We start from the raw sequence: 22,120 nt of genomic DNA, 5'->3' as shown, positions 1-22,120 counted from the left end.
TTGCTGGGTAGTATGGTAACTTTGTGTTTAACATTTTCAGGAACTCCCAATTGTTTTCCAAAGTACTGTAACATTCTCATCAACAGTGTGAGGGTTCCAACTCTTGCACATCCTTGTTATCATTTGATACTGACTCTCTTTTTTATTATAGTAGTACTGTTGTGTGTGAAGTGGTATCTCACTGTGGTTTGATTTGCATTTCTCTGGTGCTTATTGATCACTTGTATATGTTTGGAGAAATGTTTAATCAGACCCTTTCTCATTTTTAAATTAATTTTAAATTGTCTTTTTGTTGTTGAGCCATAGCTGTTCCTTATATATTCTGGATATTAGACTCCCATTAATGATTTGCAAATATTTTCTCCCATTCTTTCGGCTGTTTTTTTTACTATTTTGATACTGTTCTTTGAAGCACAAAGTTTTTAAATTCTGATGAAGTTCAATTTATCTATTTTTCTTTGCTTGTGCTTTTAGTGTCACATCTAAGAAATTTTTGCCTAATCCGAAGTCACTAAGATTTATGCCTATGTTTGTTTTCTTCTAAGAGTTTTATAGTTTTAGCTACTATATTTAGGCCTTCGGTCTATTTTATTTTTTGTAAGGCATGGCGTACTGGTTCAATTTCATTCTTTTGCAGGTAGATATCCAGTTGTTCCAACACAATTTGTTGAAAAGACTATCCTTTTACCATTGAATTGTCTTGGTATTCTTGCTGAAAAACGAATTGACTGTTAATATGAGTGCTTAATGATTTATTTCTGGATTCTCAGTTTTATTCCATACCTTCCAACTTACGTTAGTAAAGGCACTGAAAATTTATTTTTTTTTTTAGGGTCAATATGTTTTAAAGAAGAAATCATGGAAGGATAATTCTTTAACTCAAAGCAAGGAATTCAAGGATGAGGGTTCCCCCTAAGCTCAGAATTTTTACCAGTGTTCTTTTCATCTGTAGTCATTAAGATTGTGCCCAATGGTATATATATATTTAATCCAGGTCATGCATTTAGCCAAGGACTGCTTAGTAAAAAAATATCATTTCGAGTGTGAAAGAAATAATATTCGATCCAAAACATTTATGGAGCGTTTGTGACGCGTAAGACCCAGAGGAGACAAAGAAGTATCAGCTATGGGCTCGGTCTTCAGAAATTTGCTAAGTGTCAGGAAGAGAGGAGTTTGGGTTGTCAATATCTTCCCAGACACTGAAACTGGGGGCTGGGAACTCTTCCGCTGGAAAACAGACCCGGGGTTGAGGGGTAGGACCAACCTCTCGGAGGAACTGGAGAGATAAATTAAATCACCAGCGCAACAAAGTGTAAGGTAGTTCCAGCCCTTTCCCGGGTACTCCCGCCCCCATCCCTCCCCAACCCGTTTTCCCGCCTCGCCTTTTCCCTCCTCCCTTCCCTTCCTCCCTGCACGTAGCGGAAGTGACGCGGGGCGTAGCGGAAGTCCCTCCAGCGGCGGTGTTGTGCTGTTGGGAAGAGAGACGAATTTGTAAACCCCGGAGCGAGGTTCTGCTTGCCCCCGGTCGCTGCTGTGCGGAGACCCCGGGGTGAAGGCACGTCACCATGTCTGACCAGGTACGGACAGGGAACCATTTGACGGCAGTGGCCCGGGCCGCACCCGGCAGGTTCGCTTACCGCTCGGTTGCGGCCCGGGATGAAGGCGCGGGGGAGGGGAGCGCGAAATGGGGGAGGGGGAGGTCGGTGGGGACTGGTCCCGCGAAGGTGAAGAGCAGAGTAGGGCCAGAGCCGCCAGGGTACGCGTTGTTCGTCCGGGAACCGCCCCGCCCCTCTCTCGGTTTGCCCATCACCCCCGGTGCCTCTCGTTGTGGCCTCCCTCATGTCGTCTCTCTTCTTCCTCCGGGGTCTGCCAGGTGCAAAGTCCAGCTTCCACCTCTCTGAAAGGGCTCTGGCGGGGAACCGTCTGTCTCCCTTTCCAGATGACTACCGAAGCAGAGCCCTAAGGCCCCAGTTATGTAACGGGAAGAATCCGTGATTGGGAGGCTCAGTGGCACTGAAAAGCGGGTGGACTGCACTTTTGATTTCCTGGCTTGGGATGATCTGGAGTGGGGGGCGGGGAGGAGGAGCGGGGCGGAGAGGGAGACATTGTTTAGTGCTGCTGGGAACTAAGAATGCGCTGCCCTGCGTTCGGATGATTGCAGCTAGGACTGAGCTCCCGCTTCTCTGCTCTGGATCCTTTCCCGTGGGGGGTGTAGAGCTGTCTCTCTTTTCTTGTACTTTCCCATTTCTTACGCGGGATTGGTTCAGCAACTCACCAGTTGTAACAGAGCACTCAGAAAAACTATGACACAAAGTGGAACAAAACTGCCAGAGCAACCAAAAAAACTTTAATCAGGGCATCAACCCGGAGATGACTGATATCTCTGAGAAAAAGGATAGGAAAACTTAGTGTTTGAAAAGCAGTTGCAGAACATTTTTAGAAAACTCTTTATGGCAGTGTGCTTCCTTGCTAGTTTTTTTGTTTAACTTTTTGTTTTGAGACAATTTTAGATTCTCAGGAAAGTGCCTTAACATTAACATCCAGCGTATGGATGTTAACATCCAAACATAGCTAGTTTTTAATTGATAAGGTTTTGGCTGGTCTTCATTTTGTTTGCTCAGATGACTTTGACTTTTTAAAGTATTTTTCAACTTTTTGCTTTAATGATAGTTGTGTAGAAAATTTTCAGTGAATTTCCTGATGCTCTTGAACATTTAACATTTGACACACTCGTTCCATTTACTTTTTGTTTCATTTTTAATGCAGTTTTGTATCATTAGGTGAAAGCAGGAGAGGCTTTTGCAGCTTTGTACTACTGTACAAGATTTAGACTTACACTTTAAGAAATTAACAATAATTTAGGTTAGTTTTGAATGGATTTTCTTATTAATAGTTTAGATTTAATTCCCAAGTTGATATGGGAATGGCATTTTAAGTATCTCCCTGGATAGTTGTTTACTTGGTTACCAGGGAAGAAAGAACAGGTGTAAATGCTTAGTTTCATCATCCTTTTATTTTGATGTTAGAAGTGGCTAGGAATCATGTCGAAATTTTCTGTAATAGTCTGATGAAAGAGTCATACACATAAATAATTATAAATTGTAGAATTTTTTGCTCCAATTTGAAGTTAGTTATTCAATACAGATATGGAGGAGAAACGAAGGATCCAATATACAAACTGGTGGCAATAGGCAGAGGTTCTTGAGACTCTTCAGAGGCTCCTCAGGGCCAAAACTTTTCATGACAATGCTAGGATGTTTTTGGTTGTTTTCACTCTTATTTTTTTTCCATGAGCGTTCAGTGGTATTTTCCAGAGACTATATGACCTGTGCTATCACTGCATATTGAAATGTAGGCACAGATGTGAGAATCCAGTTGCTTTTTATTAAGCCAGGCTTTAAGGAGATTTGCAGAATGTAAAAACATTGCCACATTTCACATTAATTTTGTTTTAAATAGTATTTTTTAAAATCTTTGTAAACATGTAATGGGTTTAGTGCTATTTTTAAATGAATAAATACTTTAAAAACTTCTTAGTTTCAGTTTCTAATACTATAAATCTTTATGGGTATAACCAACCTATGGAAAGCCTTATAGAGTTCTGAAGAGTTTTTAATACTGTGAAAGAGTCTTGAGACCAGAAAGTTAAAGAACTGTTCTAGACTAATTGACCAATATCATTATTAATAATGAGGACCCAGGACAAGTGAAACGTTGGGTGCTAAGGATTTAAAAAGGTGTAAAGCTGAGCCCTTACCATTAAGAAGCTTATAAGCCATTGCTTCTCAGCCTTTTGGCTAAGATCAAGCATAGAAGCTTATAACCCAGAGCAAGAGTCCTAGGTTATTACTGTTCACTGTCAGCTGCATGAAACTGAACTACTGTCCCTGAAAAGACAATCTTAATTTAAACCAAGTTCGTTTAGAGAGATGTATTTTCTGTGGCTCCTCTTAGAAGGTTATTGTTTAGTGGTAAGATACTGAAATTGACTAATAATTGCAGGTTAGAACAGGTGGATATTAAATTTACACAAAATTTATATTCCTGGGTTCTCCAATGGCCAATGCAAAGTAATTATTTTTGGAATTTGAGTTAAACACTTTTTTATAATTTTAACAATTCCAGCATTCTGGTGGATTTGGGGACTGTCACTAAATAATCCTCTAAAACAGGTTCTAAATCTGAGATCCATGGACCTTTGGGGATTTAAGGGCTGAGAAACCACTGAAATAGAATGGAATATTTTGTGACTATGTGTACTTTTTAAGGAGAAAAGGTCCATAGCATTAATCAGGAGAACATGATCCCTCAAAAAGATTAAGGACCATCCTTTAGAGCCAGTGACAGTGTCTGATTCTGTGCTGTCCTTTTATCTAATCTCACCTTGCAGCAAAACACTGAAAAAGAACCAGAAGCTTAATGTCAAAAGACTAAGGATAATTTGTACAGATATTTTCTCTTCCTCCCTTCTTGTATTCAAGTTTATAGTGTTTATTTTCTGTACTAAAATCATCAAAGGCATCTTTGACCTCAGTCTTTAGTTCAGGTCTGTTGTAACATTTTGATGACCGATTTGCTTCATGTGCTTACTGAATCTGTAAAAACAAGACTTCATTCCCTCCCCTCCTGAGAGGGAGGGAGAGAGAGAAATATTGACTGATTTTTTTTTATCTTTAGTCAAGGATTTGGAAACATGTAATTGTTCTGGTTATCTGTTGATGCCTAACAAACTATCCCAAAACTTAGTGGTTTAAAACTGGAGCATTCTTCTGTTTTGCTTATAAATCTGCAATTTGGGCAGGACTCTGTGGATAGGACTGATCTCTGCTCCTTGGTGAATGGGGCCTCACCTAGGATGACTCACATAACTGAGGGATAGGGGAAATGGGCTCTTCATTGGTCCCAAGTCCTCTCTTAAGTTGGTCTCACCATGTATTCTCTTCAACGTGGAGACCCCAGGGCATTCGTACTTACAGGGCAGCTCAGAACTCAGAGAGGATGTCCCAAGAGAACCCTCAGAGGAAACTGCATGTCTTCTTATGACTTAGTCTTGGAAGTCACTTCTGCATTCAGTTGGTCAAGCAAATCAGTAAGACCAGTCCACATTCAAGGGAAAGACATTTATACTCTATTACTCAGCGGGAGGAGTAACAAAGAATTTGTAGTTATCCTTAATCCACAACATTCATTGTACATTTTTGGTCAGGTTAGCATTATTCCCTGCAGTGTTCTTTATAGCTCCCTGTTGTTGATGTTTGCTAATCTTAGTAACTGTTATCTTGAGGGAATAGGAGAGTAAGATGACTGATTATAAATTAAATGCATGATAATATTATGTATGCTCTTCATATCATAGAATAAATATGTTAAACTTTACATACATTACGCATTCCATATCCTAGGAGAGGAATGATATATTCTGTCTTTTCTCTGATGGACATGAGGTGCTGCTAGTGAATGTTGCATACACATGGATTATAATACATTTCAAGTAAGCACCACCTAGACAGTAATTAATAGTATTTTGAAAACAATATAATTATCATGGTCAGAGCATTCATGAAGGTTGGTTGAGTAGTACAAATTTCAAAACTAAAGCAGTTGTCAAACATGTCATGACATCTTTAACCCTCATAGCACTTCAAGTATTTCTATTATAGCTGTTGTGTATAGTGCTACAATTATTTTTGTAAGTATCTTTCTTTGTTTTGTTGTTTGCTTTTTTTTTATTAATTAACGGAAAAAAAGAAATTAACCCAACATTTAGAAATCATACCATTCTACATATGCAATCAGTAATTCTTAACATCATCACATAGATGCATAATCATCGTTTCTTAGTACATTTGCATCGTTTTAGAACTAGCAACACAACAGAAAAAGATATAGAATGTTAATATAGAGAAAAGAAATAAAAGTAATAATAATAGTAAAAAAAAAAAACCTATACCTCAGATGCAGCTTCATTCAGTGTTTTAACATGATTACTTTACAATTAGGTATTATTGTGCTGTCCATTTTTGAGTTTTTGTATCTAGTCCTGTTGCACAGTCTGTATCCCTTCAGCTCCAATTACCCTTTATCTTACCCTGTTTCTAACTCCTGCTGGACTCTGTTACCAATGACATATTCCAAGTTTATTCTTGAATGTCCGTTCACATCAGTGGGACCATACAGTATTTGTCCTTTAGTTTTGGCTAGACTCACTCAGCATAATGTTCTCTAGGTCCATCCATGTTATTACATGCTTCATAAGTTTATCCTGTCTTAAAGCTGTATAATATTCCATCGTATGTATATACCACAGTTTGTTTAGCCATTCTTCTGTTGATGGACATTTTGGCTGTTTCCATCTCTTTGCAATTGTAAATGTTGTTTGCTTTTTGAGAGTCAAGAATCAGCCTTTATTCATCCCTTTTTTTTTCTGTAATTCCCAGCCAAGTGACCAGCATACTTAGTAAAGTTTTTGGATGAATGAGTGGTTAGAGTCATTTATTCTACAAATATTTATTGAATATCATTATGTTCTAGGCACCATTCTAGGCCCTACAGTTGGAAGATTGTCTCAAAAGCATGAAATATCAGGTATCTTCCTCTGCCTCTTTTGTCTCATGATATTGTTTTGATATTGAGGAAGGGCTGGTTGCTGTGGGATAGTTTTCCTTTCTTATGGTGTTTTTGTATACCTTCTTGTTCCTTCTATTAGCATTAGATCTGGGAAAGTAACTTTTTCATTTATTTACAAGATTGAAACATTTGCTTCTTCCGGGACAATGAAATTGTTGTGGATAATGTTCTCTAAGACATCTTTAGCATTCCATTTTGGAATTTCCTGAAATTGTGATTTGTTTTTGGTGGGTAATTCTCTGATATTATTCCATTTTTAAAAATGAGTCATGTATTCACTGTTCGTGGTGATGTAGAATATAACCACTGTGAAAGACAGTTCCTTAGGAAGCTAAGTACAGAATTGCTGTATGATCCATCAATCTTGCTACTAGGTAGATATTCAGAAGAACTGAAAGTAGGAACCCAACAGACATTTGCACACCAATGTTCACAGTGGCATTATTCACAGTTGCCCAAAGATGGAAATAGCCCAGGTATCCATCAATTGATGAATGGATAAACAAAATGTGGGTTATACATGCAGTGGAGTATTATTCAGCTGTAGGAGGGAATGAAGTTTTATGTGTGCGACAATATGGATGAACCTTGAGGCATTACATTGAGTGACATAAGCCAGATACAAAAGGACAAATATTGTATGGTCTCAATAGTATGACATAATTATGATGAGCAGAAAAATCATAGCGTTAAAATCTAGGGTGGTGCAACAGTGGCTCAGTGGCAGAATTCTGGCCTGCCATGCTGGAGACCTGGGTTTGATTCCCGGAGCCTGCCCATGCCAAAAAAAAGGTGGAAAAAAAGAAAAAAATCTAGAGTATAGATTACCAGGAAATAGAATGAGGGTAGAGAATGGGAGCTGATGGTTAATTTGTACAGAATTTTTAATCAGGTTGATTGTAAATGTTTGGAAATGAATAGAAGTGATGGTAGCACATTACTGTAAGTGTAAGTAACATCACTGAATTATGGGTGTGATTATGGTTGAAAGGGGCAGTTTAGGGTCATGTATGTCACTAGAAGGAAAACTAAAGGATAAAACGTGGGACTGCATAACATCCCTGCTGTGAATGATGACTGTGGTTAATTGTACTAATATGAGAGTGTTCTTCCATGAACTAGAACAAATGTGCATCACTCTTACAAGGTGTTAATAACAGGGTGGTGAATGGAAAAAATACAGCTAATACAAACTATGAACTGTAGTTAACAGCAATGTTATAATATTCTTTCATCAGTTTTAACAAAGGTACTATGCCATGCTAGGTATAAATAATAGGGAAATATATGTGGTATGGAATTTTTTTCTTTTTGGAGCAGTGAGAATGTTCTCAAATTGATTGCGGTGATGAATGCACAACTCTGTGGTTATACCGAGAGCCACTGATTATATCCTTTGGATAGATTGTATAGTGTGTCAGTAAAACTGCTTTAAAAAAGGCATGTGAGTAACAGGTTCTGTTATTGAGCACCTTTAGGTATTTATTTATATAACATTATTATTTTTATTATTATTTTTTTTTATGTGGGCAGGCACCAGGAAATGAACCCGGGTCCTCTGGCATTGCAGGCAAGCATTCCTGCCTGCTGAGCCACCGTAACCTGCCCTATATAACATTATTTATGCCTATTTAAAGATGTGTTATATTTGTGATACTTTTATATTTAGACCTTTCTTTTTTGTATTTGATTTCCTTTCTTTTTTGTATTTGTATTTGATTGCCTTTACTGATCTGAAGGAAACAACCTGAAGGAAGGAAGGGTGGAGTTCTATTCACTGCATTTGCTGTTCTCAGTTTCTAGGGCCATTTATTTTTTAAATGTTTTACTGAAGATTAATACACCTACAAAAAAGTGCACAGATCTTAAGTGTACAATTTACTGAATTTTTGCAAACACCACGTCCATATAACCAGCCTCCCCATCTAGAAACTCAGCATTACCAGCTTACTCTTCTTGTTCCCTTCCAGTAAATAACCACCCTCCTACCACTAATCTGACTTCTAACACTTAAATTTGCCTGTTTTTATATGTTACAACATTATATAAATGGAATCATACATTATGAACTACTGTGTCTGGCTTCCTTTGCTCAGCATTGTTTGTAGAATCACCCATAGTATTTTTTTTTGTTGTTGTTTTTTGTTTTTTAGAATGGGCAGGCTCCAGAAGTCAAACCTGGATCTCTGGCATGGCAGGCGAGAATTCTGCCACTGAGCCACCATTGCATTGCCCCATAGTATTGTATATTTTTGTATGTTGTTAAATCTTATTGCTGAATTGCTTCTGTTGTATGACTGTACCACATTTTATCCACTCTACTTTTGATGCACATTGAGGTGATTTTCTAGGACCTGTTTTTAGTATGATAGTTGATATCTGTTTACAGCACCTCCCAATTAAGATGACTTTTGGAGTGCATAACAGAAAACTTGGTATGTGGTAGAATAAACAGGTATGAGTTTATTCTTATAAAACAAGACAAATAGAGGTAAGTAGCTCAGAAATAGTAAGGCAATGTCGCGACACCTTTAAGACTCCTAGCTTTTTTCTTTTCTGTCTTTGACAGATGTCTGTCTTTCTTATGCTTGTCTTGTGGTCACAGGAAGGTTATTTTGTTTCTGTGTTCCAGATAGGAGAAAGGGGAGCAGTAAAGGGGAAAAGTATGCCGAAAATGTACCAGCAAAAAATATGTTGATTTATGATCTCATTGGCTAGCACTATGTCACATAGCCACAAGGGAAGCTGAGAAATGTGTTTTTTTAGCTGGGCAAATTTAGGCTTCCTTTGTAAAGAAGAAGGGGAAAATTGATATTGGATAGGGGATTAATGATGTCAGCCATACTTCCAAATCTGTCTGCTAATACTTTTGGATACATTCAAGCCAGTTTATTCTAGGCTCTGCATAGGTCTGTAGTCTAGTTTCAGAGCAGGGTTTATACAGCCTGGGATTTTACCACAACTTTAGGGTTTGAATGTAAATATTCAGAAGGTCCTCTTTCTGAATAATAAATAGTAAATGTGTTTTAAGCGTTGATGTTATGGAAATAAATCCATTTAGATCAATTCCAGATCTCGAGTACTATCTCAGTAAGTTTAAACATACGCAGCATGAAGATGAAAATGTACATGTGTTTTTTTTTACACATGCATTTTTGTGTTTTTTAGGACTGTGATGAAATCATTAAAGTATGGGAGAAGTAGGTTTGTACCTCTGATGGCTATAACTGTTAGAATCATCCTTTTTAACCCTTGTTGAGATTTCTTCAGTAGGAAGTAAAATGGAAGAAAATTATGTATTTTAGTAAGACCTATGGTTAACAGAGTTTTTTTAAACTCTGAGTGAAGAAAATTTTCAGTGAATGAATTTTTTATGAAGTTATTTTATTATGGAAAATGTGGATATATATAATGAGCCCCAAGCACATGTCTCTTGGCCTATCTTATTTCATCTGTATACCCCAACTCTACCCACTCGCTTCAGCCCGTCATATTATTTTGAAGCCAATTCCAGACATTGTATCATTTCATTGGTAAATATTTCAGTATATATTTCTGAAAGATAAGGGCTTCTCTTAACATAACCATTATACTTTACCGCACCTTAAAAGATTAACAGATTTGTCAATATTAAGTAAGAATAAATGCATTCTTTTTATGTTTTTTGGGTTTCCCCAGAATCTTTCCTCTGATGATAAGGAAAAACAAACCTTGTACAACTGCAAGGGCCAGTGACTGGTTTGATGATGGTGAAGTGTGATACTTTGTCAATGTGACTGAATTGTCAATATACTGATTTCCAGAGTGCTTCTTAGCAAAGGTCTGATTCTTTTGACTTTGAAATGGCACAGTAAAACCCTGCTGAGGAATTTTGTATATTAGCAAATGAAGACTGTTGTGTTTTCATATCATCTGTACTCTGGTTCTCTTTCCAGATTGATCTGTCTTCAATTTCCAAGCTATTCCATCTATAACTTGGAAAGTAAAATTGACAGGGCCTTATGCCTGGTAAATTCCTTTACTATTTCATTTACCAGGGGTCATTCTCTTGATGACACTGACCTGAAAATTTAGATATTTCCAGTTCCTTTCTTTCATCTTATATGTGTATTTACTTTTTCCCCTCTGCCAGTTTCTTCTTCTCAGGGGCTGTGTACCCTTTCCATCCAAATTAGCCAGCCTCTCTGGGAGTCTCTCTTTTCTAATGACCTGGTGTCCCATATACCCAGTGCTGAATGCTTTACTGTTCTGTACCCAGTGTGCCATACCATTCTGTATTGATTTTTTTTTTTTTTTTTTTTTTACGGGGGAGAGGGAAAAAATTGGCATACAAAGACCTGAAGATCACCGAGACAAACTTTGGCCTTTTTTTGTCTAGGATCTTCTCATTTTCCAGGCTAGTTTGTTAAAGAAAAAAAGTCAGCACATGAAAAGCTGGATGACAGCATTAGGCAAGCAAAAGACTATCAAACAAGTGGTACAAATCATCGTTATTATAGTTCAGAGTTGGCAGAGATCATCAAAGTGAAGTACCTAGGGATAGTAGCAACTTATTTTTGGAAATTTCAAATCCAAATATTCACATGTTCTTAGGAAATTGAAACAAATTATTTCTTACTCCAAATAGTGAATGTAGAAGCTGAAAGGATCTTTATTTGAACTATGAAGTACAGCAAAAGTATGGTGCGTGATTAAAGGTTTTATGGTGTTATATGGAGACTTTTGCCAATTTAATACTACAGACATTTAATAATTGCATCATATTTACCTGTTATAGAGATTATATAGATGAAAAACTTGACCCAACTATTGTAAACTTGTCGGGGAGACAAGTTATATAAAATTGCCACAGAAAACATTAATTTATTTAACAAGCATATTGAATATCTTCACATTACGAGGCACTATGACCAGAAATAAAAAGAACATTAAGACATGGCAATGGGGAACACAATCTAGTGAGAGGTACAAAGTTATGCAAGCAATTGATTATAATAAAAGTTCGAAGTATGAAAAACATTTAAGAGAACGTTTTTTAGAAAAACTTTTTTGTTGTATAGTATAACATATATACAAAGCAAAGAAATAAAAAAGCAATAGTTTTCAAAGCACTTTTCAACAAATAGTTAAAGAACAGATCCCAGAGTTTGTCGTGGGCTGCCATATAATCCCTTAAGGGAACATTTTAAGAGGGAAAGCTTTTTTGGAGAAAGTGATGTGTGGGTGGAGTCCTGAAAGAGTACTAGGGTGGGAAAGGACATTCTAAGCAGAGGGTATTAGCATATACAGAGGTAATGTAGAGGCTGCCATGTTTAGGGAATTGTACATAGTTCATGATGGCTGGAGAATAGGATATTGGCTAAGAGAGATGGGAGAATGAGGCTAGATTGCTAAGTGGGTACTAACATGTGAAGGGTCATTGTATGTCAGCCAAGAAGTTTGAATTTAACCTTGAAGATTATGGGCAGATTAGATTGCATTTTAAAGAGGTGGCTCTAATGGCAATTGGGAGAATGAATTGTGGGGAGCAGGGAGAGAGGCCATCTGTTAGGCTGTTGCAGTCTAAATGAGCGATAATGAGTGCTTGAACTAAGGTGGTAGAATGGAGAGAATGAAATGTACTTGAGAGCCACTAGAGAGTTATATAATGATGAATGATTAAGTGTGGGGTTTAAGTGAGAAAGAAAAACCAAGTTTTTGTTGTGGGCAGCTGAGTGTATGGGAACTATTTATTGTAAATGGGAATCCAGAAGGGAATACAATTTGTTTTGATTTGGTCTTCAGAAAGAGGAATTAGAGATAATACATTCAGTTTTGAGCACTTGTAGAGTATCCAAGTGGATATATTCAGCCGCTTGGATCAATGAGTGTGAAATTCAGGAAAGTTGTCAGGTAAGAGAGTGATTGTGAGTTACCAGCATCTGAGTGGTAGTTGGTATCATGAGTCATTAAGGAATGAAAAAAACAGGATTGAAGACACAGTATCCAGAGGAACATCTGTATTTAAGGAAAAGGAGCTGTGACAAGGCTGGGATGATAAGAGAATGGAATCTTGGTTGTCAAAGGTAGAGAGTTAAGCTGAGGTGGGCATGGAGGGTGTTCTTTTCTCTTTGTGCTAATTTACATATTTTCCCTCTACACCACTCCCCTGACCCCAGATTAAAAAGGCTCACTTGGGGCTTAATTACTGTTTATTGCCCTTCACAGCATGGAGCAATCTGTTCTTGCTCTAGATACATAAAGGAAAAAGCAACTGTTTACTATGAATATAAATTCATACTAATGTTGTAGTAGAGCATAATTGAAGAGTCTTCTGGTTTTCAGGTGAAATACTTTTTCACTAAAGAAGGTTAATATTGTCTGCTGCCATAATATACAGTAGTCACCATATGTTGATAACCCTGTAGAGAGAAAGAATTGGAGGAGGATGGAAGAGTAGGAGGCTCCAAGATTCAGTCCTCCTACCAGAACAACTATTAAACAGGCAGGAACTGTCTGAAACAACTACTTTGAAATTCTAGAGTCTGATAGAACATTATGATGAAGACTAGTGATTTGCTTTCCTTGTACTGCAGTTATTGTACCCATTCTCACCTCTTGCAGCAGGCCACTGTGAGCTATGGCCCCTGGTTAGCTTGCTGGAGACAGAAAGGGACATAAACATTCTCTTCCCTAATATCGGGAAGGCATGAACGATTGCAGATCAGTGTTTTAATTAGTGACTATCACTGGTGGCCAGCTCTGAGGGTGGTTGATGAAACTTAAAGATGCTATGCTTCCTCAGGGCTGCATTTGCTGGGTATATCAGGAATGCACAGCTTTGAGGCTGACCCTTCCTCAGGGCAGTTTGGAGCCAGTCTGTGCCCCTTTTGTGGGTCTCTGGTCTTGTTCTGGTTGTAAAAGATTGATTTGGGAAACTTTTTTCCTTTCTGGCATGCTCCCTCCCTCACCCCCCTACCCCCTTTGCAAAATATGCCCTTCAGGCAAAAGCAGCCTGAGACAGCCAATGGAGTGTAAGAAAACTACTATGATGATAGCCTGGGGCAAAGGCTTTCTGCTTTAAATACCATGGAGAGGGAGTTTGTTTCCTGGGAATTAGAGGGGGGTTCAAACTCTTGTAAACAGGTGAATTCTAAAACAGCTAACAAGCATAAGCCCAGACAGGACCCAGACCCAGAAAAGAAGATGGGAAGGACCTTGCACTTTGTCATGGATTGGGGAAGACTTTCCTGATAAGAGATCTGACACTCAAGAAAATCTCTGTCTTAGTCACCAGCTGGTTACAAAATTAAGGAACAGACATCTCAAGGAATAAATCCCTTAGTTAACATTTTCAAATATTAAAATGTATAGTGTGCAACAAACAAGTACAAGACAGACAACCAGAAAATGATGGTCCATCCAAAAAAAGAGGATAAAAATCCAGAAAACCCTAAAGAGGAAGACCAGAATGTGGGCATACCAGACAAAGACTTTAACAAAAATGACTGTGGTAGAATGCTTGCTTGCAGTGCAGGAGACCAGGTCAGTTCCTGGCCCATGCACACCGCCCCCCTCCCCCCGAAAAAATAATTGTACAAATATAAAAAAGTTATATCATGAACTAGTACAAATGTATGACATTATTACAAGGAGTTAATAATAGAGGGATATATGGGGAAAAATGTACCAATTGCAAACTATGGGCTTTAGTTAACGGTAATATATTAATATTCTTTCATCACAGTAACAAATGTACTGCACCAATACTAAGGGTCAGAATGGGGGTGGGGAATTAAAAGGGGTCTGGAATGTTTGGGATTTTATTTTTTATTTTTATTTCTTTTTCTGGAATAATGAAAATGTTCTAAAATTGACCATGGTGATGAAGGCACAACTATGAGCTCTTATTGTGAGCCATTGATTGTATACTTGGATGAATTTTATGGTATGCAAATATATCTCAAAATTGCTTTAAGAAATTATCCTAAGAATGCTCAAGGTGACAAAGGAAAATATAGAGAAGGGACTAAAGGATATGAGGGAAACAATGAGCAATATACGTATCTTAGTAAAGAGATAGAAATTTTAAAAAGGAACTAAAAAGGACCACTGGAGTTGAAGACCACAGTAACTGAGATGAAAAATTCCGAGGAGGTTTCAACACTAGTTGGAGCTGGCAGAAGAACGAGTCAGCAAATTCAAAGACAAGACAGTTGTAATGAGTCAGGCCAAGAAGCAGAAAGAAAATAGAAAATAAAAAGCAAAAATAAGGGACCTGTGGGACACCATCAAGAGTACCAATATGCAGATTATGGGAATCCCAGAAGGAGAAAAAAGAGAAAGGGGCAGAAGGAATACTCAAAGAAATAGTGACAGAACTTCCCAAACCTAGCAAAAGATTGAACATGTACATGCAAGAAGCCTAGAGAACACCAAACAGGATGGATGTGAAGGAAAATATCCCTAGTCATATATTGATGACACAATTGAATGCAGAGGACGAGGTGAATGTTCTGAAAGCTGTAAGAGAAAAGCACCATGTTATGTACAAGGAAGTCCCAATTAGATTGAGTGCTGATTTCTCATCAGAAACCACGGAGGCAAGAAGTCAGTGGGTTGAAATATTTAAAGTGCTTAAAGAAAACTACTGCCAGCCAAGAATTTAATGTGGTGAGACTCTCATTCAAAAATGAAGGAGAGGGTTCGTCACCACTATACTTGCCTTATAAGTAATGTTGAAGGGAGTTTCTTCTGACTGAAAGGAAAGGACACTAGACAGTTATTTAAAGCAACATAGAGAAATAAAGAACTGTAATAAGCTAAACTTTTGGGTAATTATAAGTGCCAGTACTATTACATTGTTGTTATTGGTATGTAACTCCACTTCTTACAGGTTCTAAAATCGTGTTGCATGAGAAGTAATAAATCTGTGGTTTTGAACATTAAATGTAGAAAGATATAATTGGTACGAAGTACAAAAAAAAGGTGGGGAGGTAGAGGATTATAAGAAAATGTATGTATATGGTATTGAAGTCAAGTTGCTATCAAACTAAATATGATCATTATATCTTTAGGATTTTAAATTTTAGCCTCATATAACCACAAGGAAAATAAATGAAAGATATATCCAGATGGAAAAGAGAAGACACTCTGTATGCTACAACACAAAAAATCAAATTAATATGAAGTAGGCATTAATAGAAGTATTGAGGGACCAAAAGATATGAGACATGCAAAGGCTAAATAGCAACGTGGCAGAAGATAAGCCCCGCACTAATCAGTTATGACTTTGAACATAAATGAATTAAACTCTTCGGTCAAAAGGCAGAGATTGGCAGAAGGGATAAGAAAGCATGACCCAACTATGTGCTGTTTGTTAGAGACTCACCTTAAGTTCAAAGATACAGATAGGTTGAAAGTGAAAGGATGGAAAAAATGTACCATGTAAGTAACCAAAGAAGACCTGGGGTAGCTGTACAGATATCAGATAAAATAAATTTTAAGTAAAAAACAGTTACAAGGGACAAAGATGGTCATTATATACTGATAAAGGGGACAGTTCAGCAGGAAGACACAATAGCAAGCCCCAAAATGTATGAAGCAGATACTTACAGATTGGAAGAGAGAAATTGATGGTTTTACATTCATAGAAGGAAACTTTTATATACTACTTTTAATAATGGGTAAATCATCCAGTCAGAAGATCCATAAGGAAATAAAAGACATGAACGATATTCTAAACCAACAAAGAACTACCAGACATACACTTCACCCCACAACACAGTCTTCTTGAGTACTCATGGATCATTCTCCAGGGTAGACCATATGTTGGGTCGTAAAGCAAGTCTCAATAAATTAGAAAATACTGAAGTCATACAATGTATATTCTTTGACCACAATGGAGTGAAACTAGAGGGAAACATGGAAATGCACAAATACTCTTAAGCAACTCATGGGTTAAAGAGGAAATCACATGGGAAATTAGGAAATATTTTTATGTGAATTAAAATGAAAATACAAATACCAAAGCTTATGGGATGTAGGGAAGGCAGTACTGAGAGGGAAATTTATAGCTCTAAATGCTTACATTAAAGAAGAATTCAGATCAGAGACATAACCTCAAAACTGGAAGAACTAGAAAAAGAAGAGCAGACTAAATGAACATGAACAGAAGGAAGGAAATAACAGATTAGAACAGAGATAAATAAGATAGAAAACAAACAAAAAACCTGAAAGAATCAATAAAACCAAAAGTTGGTTCTTTGAAAAGATGGACAAACCTTTAGCTGGACTGACGAAAAATAAGAGAGGATACAAATAACGAAAATCAGAAATGAAAAAGGGGACATTATTAACCACTCCACTGAAATAAAAAGAACAGCAAGGGCAGGCAGTGGTGGCGCAGTGGCAGAGTTCTTGCCTGCTGGGCTGGAGACCCAGGTTCAGTTCTCCCTGCCTGCCCATGTTAAAAAAAAAAAAAAAAAACAAGAAAAGGCTACAAAGAACAACTGTATATCTTTTAATTAGGTAACCTAGATGAAATGGACAAATTCTTAGAAACTGGCTAACTTCTTATATTGACTTAGGAAATAGAAGATCTCAATTGAAACAATAACCATAAATCTCCTAACAAAGACAAGCCCAGGACTAGATGACTTCACAGGGGAATTCTACCAAACATCCCAAGAGACTAAACTTCAATTCTGCTCAAACTCTTCCAAAACATTGAAGAAGAGGGAACACTACCTTATTTAAACTATGAGGTCAACGTCCCCCTCATATCAAAGCCAGATAAAGATATTACAAGAAAACTACAGACCAATGTCTCTTATGATTATAGATGTAAAAATCCTCAACAAAATAGTAACAAGCCAATTCCAAGAGCATATTAAAAGAATCCATGATCAAGTGGTATTTATCCCTGGTATGCAAGGTTGGTTCAACATAAGAAAATCAATTAATGTAATACACAATACCACATTACAACAGTGAAGGAAAAAAAAAAGCACATTATCTCGATGCAGAACAGGTATTTGGCATAATCCAGCACCCCTTCTTTATAAAAACACTTAGAAAACTAGGAATTGAAGGCAGTTTCCTCAACATGATAAAGAATATGTATGTAAAGCCCACAGCTAACATCCTACTAAGGGTAAAAGAGTGGAAGCTTTCCCTCTAAGATCAGGAGCAAGATAAGGATGCCCAATTACCACTGTCATTCAGCATTATACTGCAAGATGTTGCCAGAGTAGTTAGGCAAGAAAAAAGAAATAAAAAGCATCCAAATAGGAAAAGAAGAAGTAATGCTTTCTCTGTGGGTAATATGATCTGAATCTTCTGGAACATCCATTCAGCAAAGTGGCAGGGTTCAAAAGTGTGGTAGTTAGATTCTTTTGTCAGTTTGGCCAGGGAAAGGCACCTAGTTCTGTTGCTGTGGACATGAGCCAATGGTATGTGAACCTCATCTGTTGCTGATTACATCTGCAGTCGGCTAGGAGGCATGCCTGCTGCAATGAATGATGTTTGACTTAATGGGCTGGTGCTTAAATGAGAGCTCAACCTAGCACAGCCCAAGCAGCTCAGCATACCTCATCTCAGCACTTGCAGCTCAGCCCAGGTCTTTGGAGATGTAAAAGGAATCCCCCTGGGGAAAGTTGTTGGAACCCAGAGGCCTGGAGAGAAAGCCAGCAGAGGTTATTCTGTGCCTTCCCATGTAAGAAAGAATTTTAGATGAAAGTTAGCTGGCTTTCCTCTGAAGAACTAATGAAATAAATCCCCTTCTATTAAAAGCCAGTCCATCTCTGTTGTGTTGCATTCCGGCAGCTAGCAAACTAGAACAAAAGGCAATACCCCCAAATCAGTAGTGTTTCTATACATAAGCAATGAGTAATGGAAAGAAGAGAGCAAGAAAAATTCCATTTATGATAACAACTAAAAGAATCCTTTATCTAGGATTAAATCTAACAAAGGGTGTAAAAGGCATGTACATAAAATGTACTCAAAATGGATCATGGGCCTAAATATAAGAGCCAGAACTATCAAATTCTTAGAACAAAATGTGGAAAAGCATCCTCAGAACTTTGTGCAAAGTAATGTGTTTTTTAGACTTTATATCCATAGCATGAGCAACAAAAGAGAAAACAGCTATATGACCTTATCAAATTAAAAAACTTTTGTGCATCAAAAGACTTTATCTTGAAAGTAAAATGACAGCCTACGTAATGGGAGAAAATATTTGGAAACCACATATCCGGTAAAGGCTTAATATTCAGAATATAAAGAAATCCTTCAACTTAACAGCAAAATTGCAAACAACTCAATTATAAGATGGGCAAAAGACTTGAATAGATGTTTCTCCAAAGAAGGTAAAGAAATGCCCCAAAAAGCACATGAAAAGATGCAGAACATCGTTGGCCATATGGGAAGTGAAAGTCAAAACCACAGTGAGATACCATTTCACACCCACTAGGATGGCTACTGTTAAAAAAAAACGGAAAATTACATGTGTTAGAGAGGATGTGGAAGAAAAGGAACCTTATTCATTGCTGGTAGCAGTGTAAAACGGTGCAGCTGCTGTGAAAGTCAGTTTGACAGTTCCTCAGAGTATGGAATTACTGTAGGATCCAGCAGTCCTACCACAAGGTATGTATCCCACAAAATTGAAATCAGTAACTGGAACAGATACTTTTGAATACTGTTGTTCTTAGCGGCATTTATTCATAATTGCTCAAAATGGAACCAGCCCTGTCCATCAACCATTGAATGTATAAAATGTGGTATATACATAGAATGGAATATAACTCAGCTGTAAAAAGGAATGAAGTTCTGATACATGTGACAACATGGATGAAACGTGAAGTCATCATGTTAAGTGAAAAAAGCCGGACACAAAAGGACAAATACTGTATAATCTCACTGATTTGAGATAATTAGACTAAGCAAATTCATAGTGTCAGAATCTAGAATATAGGTAGTAGGGGATGGGGTGGGGATAGGAAATGGGAATTTAAGGCTTAATATGTTACAGGGTTCCTATTTGGAAAGATGGAAATGATTTCATAATAGATTGGTGGTAATGCTAGCACAACATTGTGAACACAATTAAAGGCCGTGAAATATGTATCTGAAAGTAATTAAAAGGGAAAATGTGAGGTTGAATATATTGTAATAAAATACAAATTATAAAAAAAATCTGTGGAACTACACTGCACAGTGAACCCTAAATTAAACCATGAACTATAGTTAATAGTAGAATCATAAAAATCTGCTTTTATCAATTTTAACAGATGTGGTGCACCCCATGACAAACTCTGGGATCTGTTCTGTTACTACTTGTTGAGGTATACTTTGACAATTATTGCTGTTTTTCTTTCTTTGCTTTGTATATATGTTATATTACACAATATACACAAAAAGTTAAAAAAAAGATTAAAATTTAGTAAAAAAAAAAATATGGCGCACTAATTCAAGATGTTGTGGTATATAGGAGCTTGTATTTTATACATGATTGTTTTGTATACCTGCAACTCCTTTAATATAAATAAATACATAAATAAATATCAAAAAACCCTGTAGAATGAAAAACAGACAAGGATTCGTATGAGAAAGTCCAATCTGTTTTCTAAGCATTTAAGCTTCTTCTTTAATATACTGTGTTAACTTTTGAATGTCAAAGATTTTATTTGTTTTATGTTATTGAGAGAAGATATATAGGTCTTATTTTACTCTCTGAAGCATGGATTAACTGTTTAATATTATGAATAATAGAAAATATGTATTTAAGTGAGTGGATAATTTGGTGCCCAAACTAAGGTATGGCATATGGGGAAAAAGAAGCTACTTTTGCCACACTTGAAATTTTGCAAGGTAATCCCCTTTTGTAAAAATGGCTTACTTACTGGATTATTTCATCATGAAGTTGTTTCGGCTTATTTATTTCTTTTCAGTATCCGTTTATTTGAAATTATTCCATAATTTTTCTGTATCACAGCTTTTGTCTCCCCTTTCTTTTTCCCTTTTAATTTTTTTCTTATTCTGATCTATTTTTCCATTCATGTCTTGATTACATCTAAAATTGGATATAATGCTTCAGATAATCTAAAATAATAGATAATATAAAGCTGATTTGATTATACTCTAGACTTCTTAGCTGCACAGTTTGGGTAACTGAATGGGGCCCAGTGTTCTGTGTTTTAACAAACAGTTCTGTTGATTGTGACACACAGTAGTGCTTGAGACCTTTACTCTAAGATATTATTTTAAAAGAGCCCCCCCCCTTTCCTGATTTTTCGATGAAACTGGTGTTTGAAACAGTAATTGACTTAGTGGCTTTTTGGTTTGACTGGCAGAAAAAATAAATTTCTTTATGCTTTCAGGTGCAGAGTTTCTATCCTGAGAGAATAAATAAATACTCATAAGTGAGTAATTATAATAGCATATGGAAATTTTTATCTTTAAATTTACTTTCTTTATTTTCAGGAGGCAAAACCTTCAACTGAGGACTTGGGGGATAAGAAAGAAGGGGAATACATTAAACTGAAAGTCATTGGACAGGTGAGTTTCATTATTTTTCTCCCGTGTTTGACTCTCTCCAGGGAGAGAGTTGTTTTTCAAAGCATTGTAGATTGTTTCATATACACAGGTAGAGTAATTACTTAAGTTAGGCAGATTATTTTGAGTTTTTATTTATGAACTTTTTCTCATTTAACATACATGTTTCAGTAGCAAATATGGTGAATACCTTTAAGTGATAAGGCAAGGGCTAGCCTTCAATAAAAGGGTCAATCATTCCTTTTCTGGATGCTTTTCCTTTTCCTGTCACTTTATTTCTCCAGACTCTGGCCTGGAGCAAACCTTGTCTGAAATGTTAACTGGTAATTAGGGTTAGCTGATAACTGTTGGAGGAATGTGTCTTCATAGTTATTTGTTTTTTTTTTTTAAAGTATGAGGATACCATTTCCTCATATTCTCCCTAACATGGAGTTCTAGAGTAAATCATAAGTCCTAATCTCCACCTGGTTCTCTGGATGTAAATCCCTTTGTAAACAGCCTCTTCGAAGATGTTATTTGGTTAAGGTGAGGTCAAACTGAGTCAAGGTGAGCCTTAATTCAATATGACTGGAGTCCTTATAAGCAGAGGAGATTTGAACACAAGGAGTAGGAGACAGAAGAGACAGAAGGCCATGTGACAGAGGCTGAGATTGAGTAATGGATTGCCAGCAAGCTACTATGAGAACGCTACAGATATCAGAGAAAATGTTGTCCTACCCACACCTTGATATTGAACTTCATCGCCTCTGTATTAGTTGGGGTTCTCTAGAGAAACAGAATCAACAGGAACACTTCCAAATATAAAATTTATAAAAAGTGTCTCACGTGACTTTGGGAATGCAGAGTCCAAAATCCGCAGGGCAGGTTGTGAAGCCAGTGATTCCGATGGAGGGTCTAGATGAACTCCACAGGAGAGGCTCACCAGCCGAGACAGGAGTAGAACCTGTCTCTTCTGAATTCT

General features: G+C 37.1%; 1 protein-coding gene across 3 annotated transcripts in view; it reads left to right on the top strand.

Moving 5' to 3' along the window:
- Positions 1–1,412: 1,412 nt before the first annotated feature.
- Positions 1,413–22,120, top strand: part of SUMO1 (small ubiquitin like modifier 1) — a 50,125-nt gene continuing 29,417 nt past the window's right edge. The window contains exons 1-3 of one of the 3 annotated variants that reach the window (XM_077154730.1): positions 1,413–1,577; positions 6,532–6,585; positions 21,088–21,162. In XM_077154730.1, coding sequence (XP_077010845.1) covers positions 6,574–6,585; positions 21,088–21,162 — 87 coding nt within the window. In that variant the 5' untranslated portion in view covers positions 1,413–1,577; positions 6,532–6,573. The remainder of the gene's footprint in view (positions 1,578–6,531; positions 6,586–21,087; positions 21,163–22,120) is intronic. The other 2 variants (XM_077154731.1, XM_077154729.1) reach the window with 2 other exon arrangements.

Source organism: Tamandua tetradactyla, chromosome 3, assembly GCF_023851605.1.
Source record: "Tamandua tetradactyla isolate mTamTet1 chromosome 3, mTamTet1.pri, whole genome shotgun sequence".
Lineage (NCBI taxonomy): Eukaryota > Metazoa > Chordata > Mammalia > Pilosa > Myrmecophagidae > Tamandua > Tamandua tetradactyla.
The sequence above is the reverse complement of the archived record's forward strand: the minus strand, read 5'-3'. Positions and strand labels throughout refer to the sequence as shown.